The sequence below is a fragment of the Kogia breviceps genome, chromosome 1 (genome assembly GCF_026419965.1).
Source record: "Kogia breviceps isolate mKogBre1 chromosome 1, mKogBre1 haplotype 1, whole genome shotgun sequence".
In the NCBI taxonomy this organism is placed as follows: Eukaryota; Metazoa; Chordata; class Mammalia; order Artiodactyla; family Physeteridae; genus Kogia; species Kogia breviceps.
The window spans coordinates 15,863,537-15,876,939 of record NC_081310.1 but is presented as its reverse complement, the minus strand read 5'-3'; the positions used below and the strand labels follow the sequence as shown (position 1 = coordinate 15,876,939).

General features: G+C 35.3%; 1 protein-coding gene across 4 annotated transcripts in view; it reads right to left on the bottom strand.

Moving 5' to 3' along the window:
• SPATA17 (spermatogenesis associated 17) overlaps nt 1-13,403 on the bottom strand; it is a 333,016-nt gene that overhangs the window by 238,474 nt on the left and 81,139 nt on the right. For all 4 annotated transcript variants that reach the window (XM_067020824.1, XM_067020823.1, XM_067020829.1 and 1 more), the window contains one exon: nt 13,216-13,339. In XM_067020824.1, the coding sequence (XP_066876925.1) occupies nt 13,216-13,339 (124 nt within the window). The remainder of the gene's footprint in view (nt 1-13,215; nt 13,340-13,403) is intronic.

The following is a 13,403-nucleotide window of genomic DNA, read 5'->3' as shown; positions in this document are numbered from 1 at the left end:
GGCTGTGGACATGTTGCGGATCAAGCTAGGAAGAAGCAGAGGTGGTTATATATTTAATTTTAGTTGGATATATTTACGTATAGATTTATGTATACATTTATGGATTTTTTCTGGTACTTCCAAGTATAGTTAAACTTTGTTAGCAATCCCAATGTAGGAATAACTTCCAGGAATGTTCCTGCACCCACTGTGCAGACTCACCAGGAGTTACAAATAAAGGTGCAGATCTAGAGCCTGCATTGCAATACAAACATCCTAAGGGGTGTGGCTCTGGAAGTATGTGGGTAGTGGAAGAGAAACAGAGTTTGAGAGAGGGTGCAAACTGCCAGAATCTGGACTATGGAAAATCATTCCAAACTTCACATGTGTAAATTATAAATGGAGAATTTGATTCTCATCATTTCCATTATAAAATGGAAGCTCTCTCCTCTCAAAAATGAACCCAATAATGCAGCATAAGCAAATAGAAATACATCATTTAACTTCTTATAGTAATGGGAAATTTAGATCAACATTCCTAGAGACAAGAGTGAATAAAATTTCCCTTATCACTCTAGAAAATATAACAAAATTGTCATCAAATAAAGAAGCAATCAGAGAGTATGAAGCCAAAATATGGAGAACACATATTATAGAGCAGTCGGGCAGTCAATAAAACTACTGTTGTATTTTTCTATTTTGAGTTCTGGTATTTTCAAAATTAACATTTGAAATGTGTTTGAAATAATTTTTTTTTATACAGCAGGTTCTTATTAGTTATCTATTTTATACATATTAGTGTATATATGTCAATCCCAATCTCCCAATTCGTCCCACCACCACCACTTTCCCCCCTTGGTGTCCACAGGTTTGGTCTCTATTTCTGCCCTGCAAACTGGTTCATCTGTACCATTTTTCTAGGTTCCACCTGTATTCGTTAATGTACTATATTTGTTTTTCTCTTTCTGGCTTACTTCACTCTGTATGACAGTCTCCAGATCCATCCACGTCTCTACAAATGACCCAATTTCATTCCTTTTTATGGCTGAGTAATATTCCATTGTATATATGTACCACATCTTCTTTATCCATTCATCTGTCGATGCACCTTTAGGTTGCTTCCATGACCAGGCTATTGTAAATAGTGCTGCAATGAACATTGAGGTGCATGTGTCTTTTTGAACTATGGTTTTCTCTGGGTATATGCCCAGTAATGGGATTGCTGGGTCATATGGTAATTCTGTTTTTAATTGTTTAAGGAACCTCCATACTGTTCTCCATAGTGGCTGTATCAATTTACATTCCCACCAACAGTGCAAGAGGGTTCCTTTTCTCCACACCCTCTCCAGCATTTGTTGTTTGTAGATTTTCTGATGATGCCCAGTCTAACTGGTGTGAGATGATACTTTATTGTAGTTTTGATTTGCATTTCTCTAATAATTAGTGATGTTGAGCAGCTTTTCACATGCTTCTTGGCCATCTGTATGTCTTCTTTGGAGAAATGTCTATTTAGGTCTTCTGCCCATTTTCAGATTGGGTTGTTTATTTTTCTAATATTGAGCTGCATAAGCTGTTTGTATATTTTGGAGAGTAATCCTTTGTCTGTTGATTGGTTTGCAAATATTTTCTCCCATTTTGAGGGTTGTCTTTTCATCTTGTTTGTAGTTTCTTTGCTTTGCAAAAGCTTTGAAGTTTCATTAGGTCCATTTGTTTATTTTTATTTTTATTTCCATTATCGAGGAGGTGGGTCAAAAAGGATCTTGCTGTGATTTATGTCAAAGAGTGTTCTTCCTATGTTTTCCGCTAAGAGTTTTATAATGTCTGGTCTTACATTTAGGTTTCTAATCCATTTTGAGTTTATTTTTGTGTATGGTGTTAGGGAGTATTCTAATTTCATTCCTTTACATGTAGCTGTCCAGCTTTCACAGCACCACTTATTGAAGAGACTGTCTTTTCTCCATTGTATATCCTTGCCTCCTTTGTCATAGATGAGTGGACCAAAGGTGCATGGACTTATCTCTGGGCATTCTATCCAGTTCCATTGATCTATATTTCTTTTTTTGTGCCAGTACCATATTGTCTTGATTACTGTAGCTTTGTAGTATAGTCTGAAGTCAGGGAGTCTGATTCCCCCAGCTCCATTTATTTCCCTCAAGACTGCTTTGGCTATTGGGGGTCTTTTGTGTCTCCATACAAATTTTAAGATTTTTTTGTTCTAGTTATGTAAAAACTGCCACTGGTAATCTGATAGGGATTGCATTGAATCTGTAGATTCCTTTGGGTAGTATAGTCATTTTCACAATATTGATTCTTCCCATCCAAGAATATGGTGTATCTCTCCATTTGTTTATGTCATCTTTGATTTCTTTCATCAGTGTCTTATAGTTTTCTGAGTACAGGTCTTTTACCTCCTTAGGTAGGTTTATTTCTAGGTATTTTATTGTTTTTGTTGCAATAGTAAATGGGATTGTTTCCTTAATTTCTGTTTCTGATCTTTCGTTGTTAGTGTATAGGAATGCAAGAGATTTCTGTGCATTAATTTTGTATCCTGCTACTTTACCAGATTCATTGATTAGCTCTACTAGTTTTCTGGTGGCATCTTTAGGATTCTCTATGTATAGTATCATGTCATCTGCAGTGACAGTTTTACTTCTTCTCTTCCAATCTGTATTCCTTTTATTTCTTTTTCTTCTCCAATTGCCGTGGCTAGGACTTCCAAAACTATGTTGAATAATAGTGGTGAGAGTGGACATCCTTGTCTTGTTCCTGATCTTAGAGGAAATGCTTTCAGTTTTTCACCATTGAGAATGATGTTTGCTGTGGGTTTGTCATATATGGTCTTTATTATGTTGAGGTAGTTTCCCTCTATGTCCACTTTCTGGAGAGTTTTTATCATAAATGGTGTTGAATTTTGTCAAAAGCGTTTTCTGCATCTATTGAGATGATCATATGGCTTTTATTCTTCAATTTGTTAATATGGTGTACCACATTGATTGATTTGCTTATATTGAAGAATCCTTGCACCCCTGGGATAAATCCCACTTGATCATGGTGTATGATCCTTTTAATGTGTTGTTGGATTTTGTTTGCTAGTATTTTGTTGAGGATTTTTGCATCTATATTCACCAGTGATACTGGTCTGTAATTTTCTTTTGTTTGTACTATCTTTGTCCAGTTTTGGCATTAGGGTGATGGTGGCATCATACAATGAGTTTGGCAGTGTTCCTTCCTCTGCAATTTTTTGGAAGAGTTTAAGAAGGATGGGTGTTAGCTCTTCTCTAAATGTTTGATAGAATTCACCTGTGAAGCCATCTGGTCCTGGACTTTTGTTTGTTGCAAGATTTTTAATCACAGTTTCAATTTCAGTATTTGTGATTGGTCTGTTCATATTTTCTATTTCTTCCTGATTCAGTCTTGGAAGGTTGTGCTTTTCTAGGAATTTGTCCATTTATTCCAGGTTGTCCATTTTATTTTTTTGGCATAGAATTGTTTGTAGTAGTCTTTTATAATGCTTTGTATTTCTGCGGTGTCTGTTGTCACTTCTCCTTTTTCATTTCTAATTTTATTCATTTGAGTCCTCTCCCTCTTTTTCCTGATGAATCTGGCTAAAGGTTTATCAATTTGTTTATCTTCTCAAACAGCCAGCTTTTAGTTTTACTTATCTTTGCTACTGTTTTATTTGTTTCTATTTCCTTTATTTCTGCTCTGATCTTTATGATTTCTTTCCTTCTACTAACTTTGGGTGTTGTTTGTTCTTCCTCTAATTCCTTTAGGTATAAGGTTAGATGGTTTACTTGAGATTTTTCTTGTTTCTTGAGGTAGGCCTGTATTGCTAGAAACTTCCCTCTTAGAACTGCTTTTGCTGCATCCCATAGGTTTTGAATCATTGTATTTTCGTTGTCATTTGTCTCTAGGTATGGTTTGATTTCCTCTTTGATTTCTTCAGTGATCTGTTGGTTATTTAGTAACGTATTGTTTAGCCTCCATGTGTTTGTGTTTTTTACATTTTTTCCCTGTAATTGATTTCTAATCTCATAGCATTGCCGTCAGAAAAGATACTTGATATAATTTCAATTTTGTTAAATTTACCAAGGTTTGATTTGTGACCCAGGATGTGATCTATCCTGGAGAATATTCTGTGTGCACATGAAAAAGAAAGTGTAATCTGCTGTTTTGGGGTGGAGTGTCCTATAAGTATCTATTAAATCTGTCTGGTCTATTGTGTCATTTAAAGCTTGTGTTTCCTTATTAATTTTCTGTCTGGATGATCTGTCCACTGGTGTAAGTGAGGTGGTATAGTCCTCCACTATTACTGTTACTGTTGATTTCCTCTTTTATTTCTGTTATCAGCTGCCTTATGTATTGAGGTGCTCTTATGTTGGGTGCATATATATTTATAATTGCTGTATCTTCTTCTTGGATTGATCCTTTGATCATTATGTAGTGTTCTTCCTTGTCTCTTGTAACATTCTTATTTTAAAGTCTATTTTATCTGATATGAGTACTGCTACTTCAGCTTTCTTTTGTTTTCCATTTGCATGATATATGTTTTTCCATCCCCTTACTTTCAGTCTATATGTGTCCCTAGGTCTGAAGTGGGTCTCCTGTAGACAGCATATATATGGGTCTTGTTTTTGTATCCATTCAGCGAGCCTGTGTCTTTTGGTTGGAGCATTTAATCTATTCACATTTAAGGTAATTATCGATATGTATGTTTCTATGACCATTTTCTTAATTGTTTTGGGTTTGTTTTTGTGGGTCCTTTTCTTATCTTGTGTTTCCCACTTAGAGAAGTTCCTTTAGCGTTTGTTGTAGAGCTGGTTTGGTGGTGCTGAAGTCTCTTAGCTTTTGCTTGTCTGTAAAGCTTCTGATTTCTCCATCCAATCTGAATGAGATCCTTGCTGGGTAGAGTAATCTTGGTTGTAGGTTTTTCCCTTTCATCACTTTAAATATGTCATGCCACTCGCTTCTGGCTTGTAGAGTCTCTGCTGGGAAATCAGCTGTTAACCTTATGGGAGTTCCCTTGTATGTTATTTGTCATTTTTCCCTTGTTGTTTTCAATAATTTTTCTTTGTCTTTAATTTTGTCAGTTTGATGACTATGTGTCTTGGCATGTTTCTCCTTGGGTTTATCCTGCCTGGGACTCTCTGCACTTCCTGGACTTGGGTGGCCATTTCCTTTCCCGTGTTAGGGAAGTTTTCAACTATAATCTCTGCAAATATTTTCTCAGGTACTTTCTCTCTCTCTTCTCCTTCTGGGACCCCTATAATGTGAATGTTGTTGCATTTAATGTTGTCCCAGAGGTCTCTTTGGCTGTCTTCATTTCTTTTCATTCTTTTTTCTTTATTCTGTTTGTGGCAGAGAATTCCACCATTCTTTCTTCCAGGTCACTTATCCGTTCTTCTGCCTCAGTTTTTCTGCTATTGATTCCTTCTAGTGTAGTTTTCATTTCAGTTATTGTATTGTTCATCTCTGTTTGTTTGTTCTTTAATTCTTCTAGGTGTTTGTTCTGTAATTCTTCTACGTCTTTGTTAAACATTTCTTGCATCTTCTTGATCTTTGCCTCCATTCTTTTTCCGAGGTCCTGGATCATCTTCACTATCATTATTCAGAATTTTTTTTCTGGAAGGTTGCCTATCTCCACTTCATTTAGTTGTTTTTCTGGGGTTTTATCTTGTTCCTTCATCTGGTACATAGTCCTCTGCCTTCTCATTTTGTCTATCTTTCTGTGAATGTGGTTTTCCTTCCACAGCCTGCAGAATTGTAGTTCTTCTTGCTTCTGCTGTCTGCCCTCTCTGAAATGATTTTTGCTCATTATAAAAAAAATTCCTTTTCTTGTATTTGTAACTTTGTATACTATCTTCTTAAAGGTGGATCCCCAGATTGTATAAGCTTCAAGCCCCACAACATATGAATCGGCCCCAGGTCACATGTACAGGAGAGATTTACAGAGTGCTGGCTAAAGAAAAAAATTTTAATAACATGTAACTTTAGTATATTGAAAAGAAAAACATAAATAAGAAAAGTAGCTAGGCACTTTTCTACTTAAGTGGTCTCTCTTTTAATTAATTTTGATTTTATTTTTGCCTCTGTCTGCATTTTTCCCTCTATTTCTTTGATGCATGATTGTTAAATGATGGCAATGAGAGAAGTGTGGAAAAGTGATTTATTTGGGGGACACAACAAGATGTTTTCTTTAACCACTTCATCTGTCTCTTCAAAGAATACTGATAATGGATAATTTTATCCCTTTCATATATTACAGGATAATAAAAACTATAATCTTAAAGAGGAAAGAAATAAAATGTAGAAGTTAATAGCTAATTCATTCTCCATGGTAGTTCAGTCCTTGGCCTTTTCTGAACAGAGACTGCCAATAGTAACAAATTATGTGATGATTATGTGATATGGATAGTTCACTTGGAACCAAGAACAAATAACCAGACTTCAGGACCTGCCTCTTGAAACTACAGATCCAAACATCATAGGTCAGAACTTTATTCACTACATAATCTTCCTGAAAGAATAAATCTTCCAAGTGTCCAGAGGAAAAATGAGTATCAAACAATAGCATTTTAGTCACCAGAAAGATAACTGCTACTTTATAGAATATTGTGGGGATAAATAAAATAAAAGTGCTTTGTGCTATTCACAGGAAAGCACCATAGAAATCTACATTATGTTCTGGCTTGTTTCACTCATTTATATGCAGGCCCTAGTTTTTCTCCATCTTTGTACATGAACTCACTTAGAATCAGTTTCTTATAACACTAAACCATTTCAGAGAAAGCGTAAAAAGAGAGTTCAATGAATTGCAGGTAACTCAAGGAGCAGTACATAATCAGAATGCTGGTGTTTTCAAGAAGGATAACTGGATGGTGATAAACCTAGAGAAAGATAGATTTAGATAGATAGAGAGACAGAGAGAGAGAGAGATCATCCTAGAAACTAGGAAGGAACAAAATTAATGTTTTGAAGTGAAAGAAGTGGTTTTATAATGATCACAAGGTCTAAAATGAACCCAAGAGAGTCCTTATAGGGGTATGTTTTAATATCACACTTGAGTCTCCCAACCATTGCTGTGGTATACCATTGCCTAAGACAATGCCTTATGAGAAGACTCCCCAAAGATACTTTCCAAATACCCATATATACAAAGACACATCATACACACAGACAGACAGACACACACACACACACACACACACACACACAGGCAGGTGCACCCTGAAAGTCTGCAGTTCTGTTACTGCAGCACCTCAAATTAAAAGTGAGCAATCACATATTAAGTACTTAATATATGTAAGGCATAGGAACTTCCCACTTATGATACTAGAAAGATAGAGCTGAAAGCAATAAATGATTTAGAGGACTTACTATACTTCTTAATTTTTGCATTTTTTCATCTTATAAGACTTATCTTGTAAAGATGTTGTCCATACCAACAGACTACCACTTAATTTTTGGTATATGAAATTTACTTTTTAAAATGAAGGGATTTTCCTGCTGTATACAAATGGGATTTCATATAATTTTCAAAACAAAGTAGCTGAAGCCATTTGTTTCTCTAAAAAATAAAGTAATTAAATATAAAGTTTTGGGGCTTCCCTGGGGGCACAGTTGTTGAGTCCGCCTGCCGATGCGGGGGACGCAGGTTCGTGCCCCGGTCCGGGAAGATCCCACATGCCACGGAGCGGCTGGGCCCGTGAGCCATGGTTGCTGAGCCTGCGCGTCCAGAGCCTGTGCTCCGCAACGGGAAAGGCCACAATAGTGAGAGGCCCACATATCGCAAAAAAATAAAAAAATAATAATAATAAAGTTTTGTCCATATTAATCAGAGTATGGAGGCTTTTTAAAGAATCATAAATAACTGAAAGTTGTTATCTCAGAGTTGATAAGAAAATTTTAACTACCCACTAAAGGAAAAACATTAAAAATCTATTATATAAAGATGACAGGAAAAATATTTCCACAAAATATGTATTTTAATTAACTATATAATTTTTCATTTTAGTTTTAATTTGAATATGTATAAACTATTAAATTCCATAACTAAAATAAAATGTACATAGTTTTAATATACTGAGTTATAAGTATAACATATTTATTTATCCTTTTTATTGACATATTAAAATTTTAAAAAACAGGATAACATTTTCACTAATCAGGAAACTATTAATGTGTGTAATTTTATATAATAACCTATATTTCTAAATATTAATTTTTCTGAATAGATCTTGAGTTTTACATTTGTATCTGCAACTTTGCTGATCTCCAGGAAGATACTTAAAAATTCTGGCAACACTTCAGAGGCAGTATCTTTTAATGAATCCAACAATAGGCCTTTGCATATATCTGCCAGTAGGTGGAGCAGACAGCATAATTTACTACCCAAGAACAAGGACAAGGGAATGAAAGTCTGTTTACTTGGAATAAAACAAATCTGCAAATGAGATTTTCTTCAAAGGGAATATGTCCTATATGTGTTAGATTTAGTTTGACTGGTTACTGAATCAAAATAAATAACTATTAAATAATCTTTGCAGAAAGATAAATTTACGAATGGAAGCAGAGTTTGAATTTTACTTATTTCAAATCAACTAAAATTAGCTTTGTTTTCACAAAACTTTTACAGGGACAGAGATTTTTTGATGTGTTCATTTAATAAGGGCGCTAAGCTAAACCAATCCTGTTTTACAGGTGATGGGGTGCATAACAAATAGTATTTTCTGGGAAATATAATTGACTAATCCTATTATGTCTGTAGCAACAAATTAACCTTATTACTACTAGTTAATGGTGATTGATTATTTATGCAAATAAGTTACCATGTTCAGCTTTCTGACTGAAATAAACATATACAAAAGGTGCTTTAATATGACTTGAACTTTTTAATTAATAAAACCCTGAGGGGTCTATTAATTCACTCATTGCAATATTAGTTATTTACTTGTGTAATTCCTATTAATGCTAATATATTTGCTTGCATAAAAATGAGATAATTATTATCACTAAAACTTAGTAATAGATTTTAAGATGTACATTAGATTTATACTAAAAAAGGCTTAAAACTGAGTTTAAAACTATGCTGTCAGTATGTCAGTATATCAGCATAATCATCCTAAAATTAATACATGAAAAAGCACATGACTTCATTTATTATCTGTATATGAATTCACATATTCACAATTTTAGCTTACAAAATTCTTCACCTTTTCTTATGCATTTATTTGTCTGAATTAATGTTTTATTTCAACTCATCTAAATTAAGCTATATTAGAACTCTGAAAATTTAATATGAAAATTAGTATTCTAGAAACTACATTAACATCATTCCTAAATTATTGAGATCACCAATAAAATAGTGTTTTTATCCTGTCTAACAATGCTGTTAGAATTATTCCGTTTAAGCAGCTCAAGAAAACTTTTCTCATCCTCATATACTTCTTATAAAAATTATTTAGATTTGAATATTTTTTCAGCAAATTTTCAAATATCTGCACAAATTGAGAGTTAAAACTTACACAAGCCTTTCAATATAAATAAATTCATATTTTGCATTTATTTTGTACTTAAATGTATATTTAATATAATTTGAAAACAAAACTCTAAAAACAAGCAATGCAATTAATCTATAAACATATGACTTAAGAATATTTTTAAAACTGCAGCTTCATTTCTTCTCATAGCCAAGTCATTCTGAAAAAATCATTAACAATACTTGACATGAAATGTGTATCTTTCATTCTCTGACTCTTGCTTAGGTTTGGAAAAGTATTTAAAGATTTTTCTTAAAATAAAATAGTAAATGGAATCAGCAAAGTCATAAATATAGGTTGTTAATCTCAGTGAGACTGCCTATATAAGCTGTAACAGAAAGTTGGCAATTTCCTTCCAGTCCCCCCCAAAACTGTCTGGCATTAGACTGAAATTAGATGGAATGCCCCTTGTGGTTAAGGAGCATAATATACATTTGTATGACCTGACCCTAGTCCTAGCACAGAAGCAGAAAGATTGTAGGTACTCAAAAATATGTTATTTGGAGTAATTAACTGATGAATTTTAAAGTTAAGATTTATATTCACTCTATTTAGTAAATATCAGTGTTGCATATTTTTGTGTAGGTGAAGTTGATTTATAATTGTACCTATAATATCAGTTTTAAAATTCGACTTTTTAATTTCATGATGAAAAGCACTAATTTAAAGCTAAGCAAAGCAAATCTGGTGGATATAAGGAACAAAACATTTAAAATTTCCAGTACCATCCTGTTAGTACAAGCAATCCCCTGACCAAAGTAAACAGATGAGACCAGGATGATGCCACTATTCTATTTTATCATGAAAGAAAGAAAAGGAAGGAAGGAAAGAAGGAAGGAAGGAAGGGAGCGAGGGAGGGAGGGAGGGAGGGAGAAAAGAAAGAATGGAAAAAGAAAGCCTCCCTCAGGAACAAAAGTGTGTCCATAGTTTCAAAGGGCTGTCCCTTTTATCTCTAGTTAATTGTGATCAAATATTAAAGACCACTGTGACAAAATACACCAACTTGCAAGATTCAAATGAAAACCCCTGACATTTTAATAATATTCCTCTTCAAGGGAGGTGATTTAAAAACATCATTTCCCCTGTATTGCCCTCAGGTCTGTGAAGCCACGTGTGAAATGTAGGGTGGGCAACACCATTATGAAGATCTCTAACTAATTTTCTTTAATAACTAAAGAAAAGCAAAGAAAGGAAATGAGAAAATGACTGCTTCCAACAGCTGAGACAAATTGAAGAACATGAAAGTGTGGAATCTTAGTTTATCCCTGACAGGTTAAATTCTAATAATATGATTGTTATCATTTACTGAATGTTCTCTAACGGCCTGGCAATATTTTAAATACATTACATTTAGTCCTCAAAATGTTCTCCCAAGGTGCAGAGTGAAACAGAGGCTCAGACAATTCTAGGTAACCTCCTAATACCTTACCCTAAGTGAGAGAGCTTGCATGCCAACTTAGCTCTGACTGATGTAAACGTCCACACTCTTTCTACTGTACCATGGCGCCTCCAAAAAGAAACATTTTATTGGATGCCAGGAAGTTCTGGGGACAAGTGATCACTAAGCTAAAATTTATATACACTGATATTACTAGCAGCCAACATGGGATAAACGGGAGAAAAATGAGATACTGCACTGACAGCTTGCATTGTTAATACAAACATACCTAAAACATAATGGTAATATTGCTTGAAAATTCGTTAAGGCCCGTGAGCCAAGTCACATGGTCAGGTTTGTGAAATGATTTGTTAAACCAGGCACTTAAATGAAAAACCAAAACGAAATCAAAATACTTTAAAAAATAATGTATATAAAATATCTATCGGGCTTCCCTGGTGGCGCAGTGGTTGAGAATCCGCCTGCCGATGCAGGGGACACGGGTTCGTGCCCTGGTCCGGGAAGATCCCACATGCCGCGGAGCAACTAAGCCCGTGAGCCATGGCTGCTAGGCCTGCGCGTCCGGAGCCTGTGCTCCGCAACGGGAGAGGCCACAGCAGTGAGAGGCCCGCATACCGCAAAAAAAAAAAAAAAAAAAAATATCTATCATACTCTCTGACACATGGTAAGCACTCCACGGATATGTGCTATTATATTATTTTTATTAGTAAAACATCCAAGTTTTTATGGCCTTTCTAAATTATTCCACCATACAGCCAATAACTAAATAATCCTGGATAAAACAGCATTAACAGATGTTTCAGTTAAATCTGATTTCACCATTTTTAAGATTGCTTTCTCTATCACACTACCAATCATAAGTATAAACCACACAATGAGAACTCAGATTCAGTTTCAAAGTATAATGAGAGTTCAAAGTTATCATAGAAAAAACTGTCCCCAAGAATTATTACCAGGTTTAAAGAATTACAGGATATATTTATAGCCCCCCTTAGTTTCATCAAAATTGAAATTACTAGTAACTAAAGTTTGAAAGAAATGTTTTGCTACCTTGATCTGTAATTCTATACCTATAAAATGTAGCCCACTAATCAAACGACTAAAACATTTACATTGTTACGGATTTTATAATAAAAAGTGAAAATACTTTTACCTTTTATTTTTAAAACTCTCTTTAAATTCTTACCGAAGCATATTTAGACTTGAAAGAACTCAGTCTGAATACCAGAGCTATTACTAGTAGTTTTGTGCCTACGATCAGTCACATCATTATCTGAGCTTCAGTTTCCTTGCCTGTTAAATAAAGACAATTCAGCTACCCAAATCCAAGTAAATATAACGACAGTCATCATTATCGTCGTTTCAACTACCAAACAGAAGCTAGAGGTACAGGAGGCCTGTTTTCCAAACTTACATGGCCAGCCCAGTACTGAATATGGTTTCAACTTTGGGTGCCTCTGAGGAAGACATTCAGTCTCAGCTCTCACCCTCTCCCACTGGGACGTCACCTGCCCCTCCCTGGCGGAAGACATCTGCATATGCGACTCACCTAGAACTCTAAGACTGGACTTGAAGTCTAGGAGAAAGAATAAAAACCAAGAAATTGCTAGTTTCCAGCCTCAAGCTCAAGTAACAGAACACATCTCATCCCACAAATTCAAGCTTTTTTTTTTAACCGTATTTCTTTGTGAGCAGAATATTCGACATGCAATTTTTTTTTTTTCTTAGAAACCATGACGAGATCTGAAGCAGTAAAATCTTCCCACGTATCAGAAAAAGAAATTTCTAAGTATTCCAAATCCCACATTTATATTTCTATACGAAGATGCAACTGCTCAAGCAGTATGTTTAAAAGCTATACATGAAAACTTGCCTCAGAATTTATTAGATTAATAGAATAGAAAGGATGCAAGAATGGTTTTAATCTCAACATTCGCTCAATTAACAGGGAAAACATGAAAGTGACCTCAGCTTAATAACTTCTTAGTTCTTGATCAATTCACAACACAACAATAAGCCACTCAGGCGGGATTTGGAAAGGAAGGTTATGCCCTTCGTGGCGGATTGCAGTGCTGACTTGGACTTTTCTGCCAGCCTCGCCCGGCTGCCTCTATGAAGCTGCTGTCAGACCGGCCGGGGTGCCTGCGTGCACCTACACAGCAGCAAGGAATTGAACTCGAAGTAGTGTCTTTGTGATATCTTTTCAACAAGTCATGTCCCATTCAGCCTGCTAGTTTATCTCTGTCAGGCTGGGTGCCCAAGTGGCTTCCGCGAGCTGTCAGGGACAGGTAGACCAACCTGCTTTGTGCTGAGGAGGTAATGCATCTTTCGGGCTTGGTAATCTCTTTTCTTCTCCTCCCTTTCCAGGTCGGCCTTCTTCTCTTCCCTTTCTGTCATCTCTGCAAACTCCTCCAGAGCCTCCCTGCAGGGAATCAGTTTGCGGTTATTCATGATACGAAACATCTGCTAACCTTTTCATTCTTTCA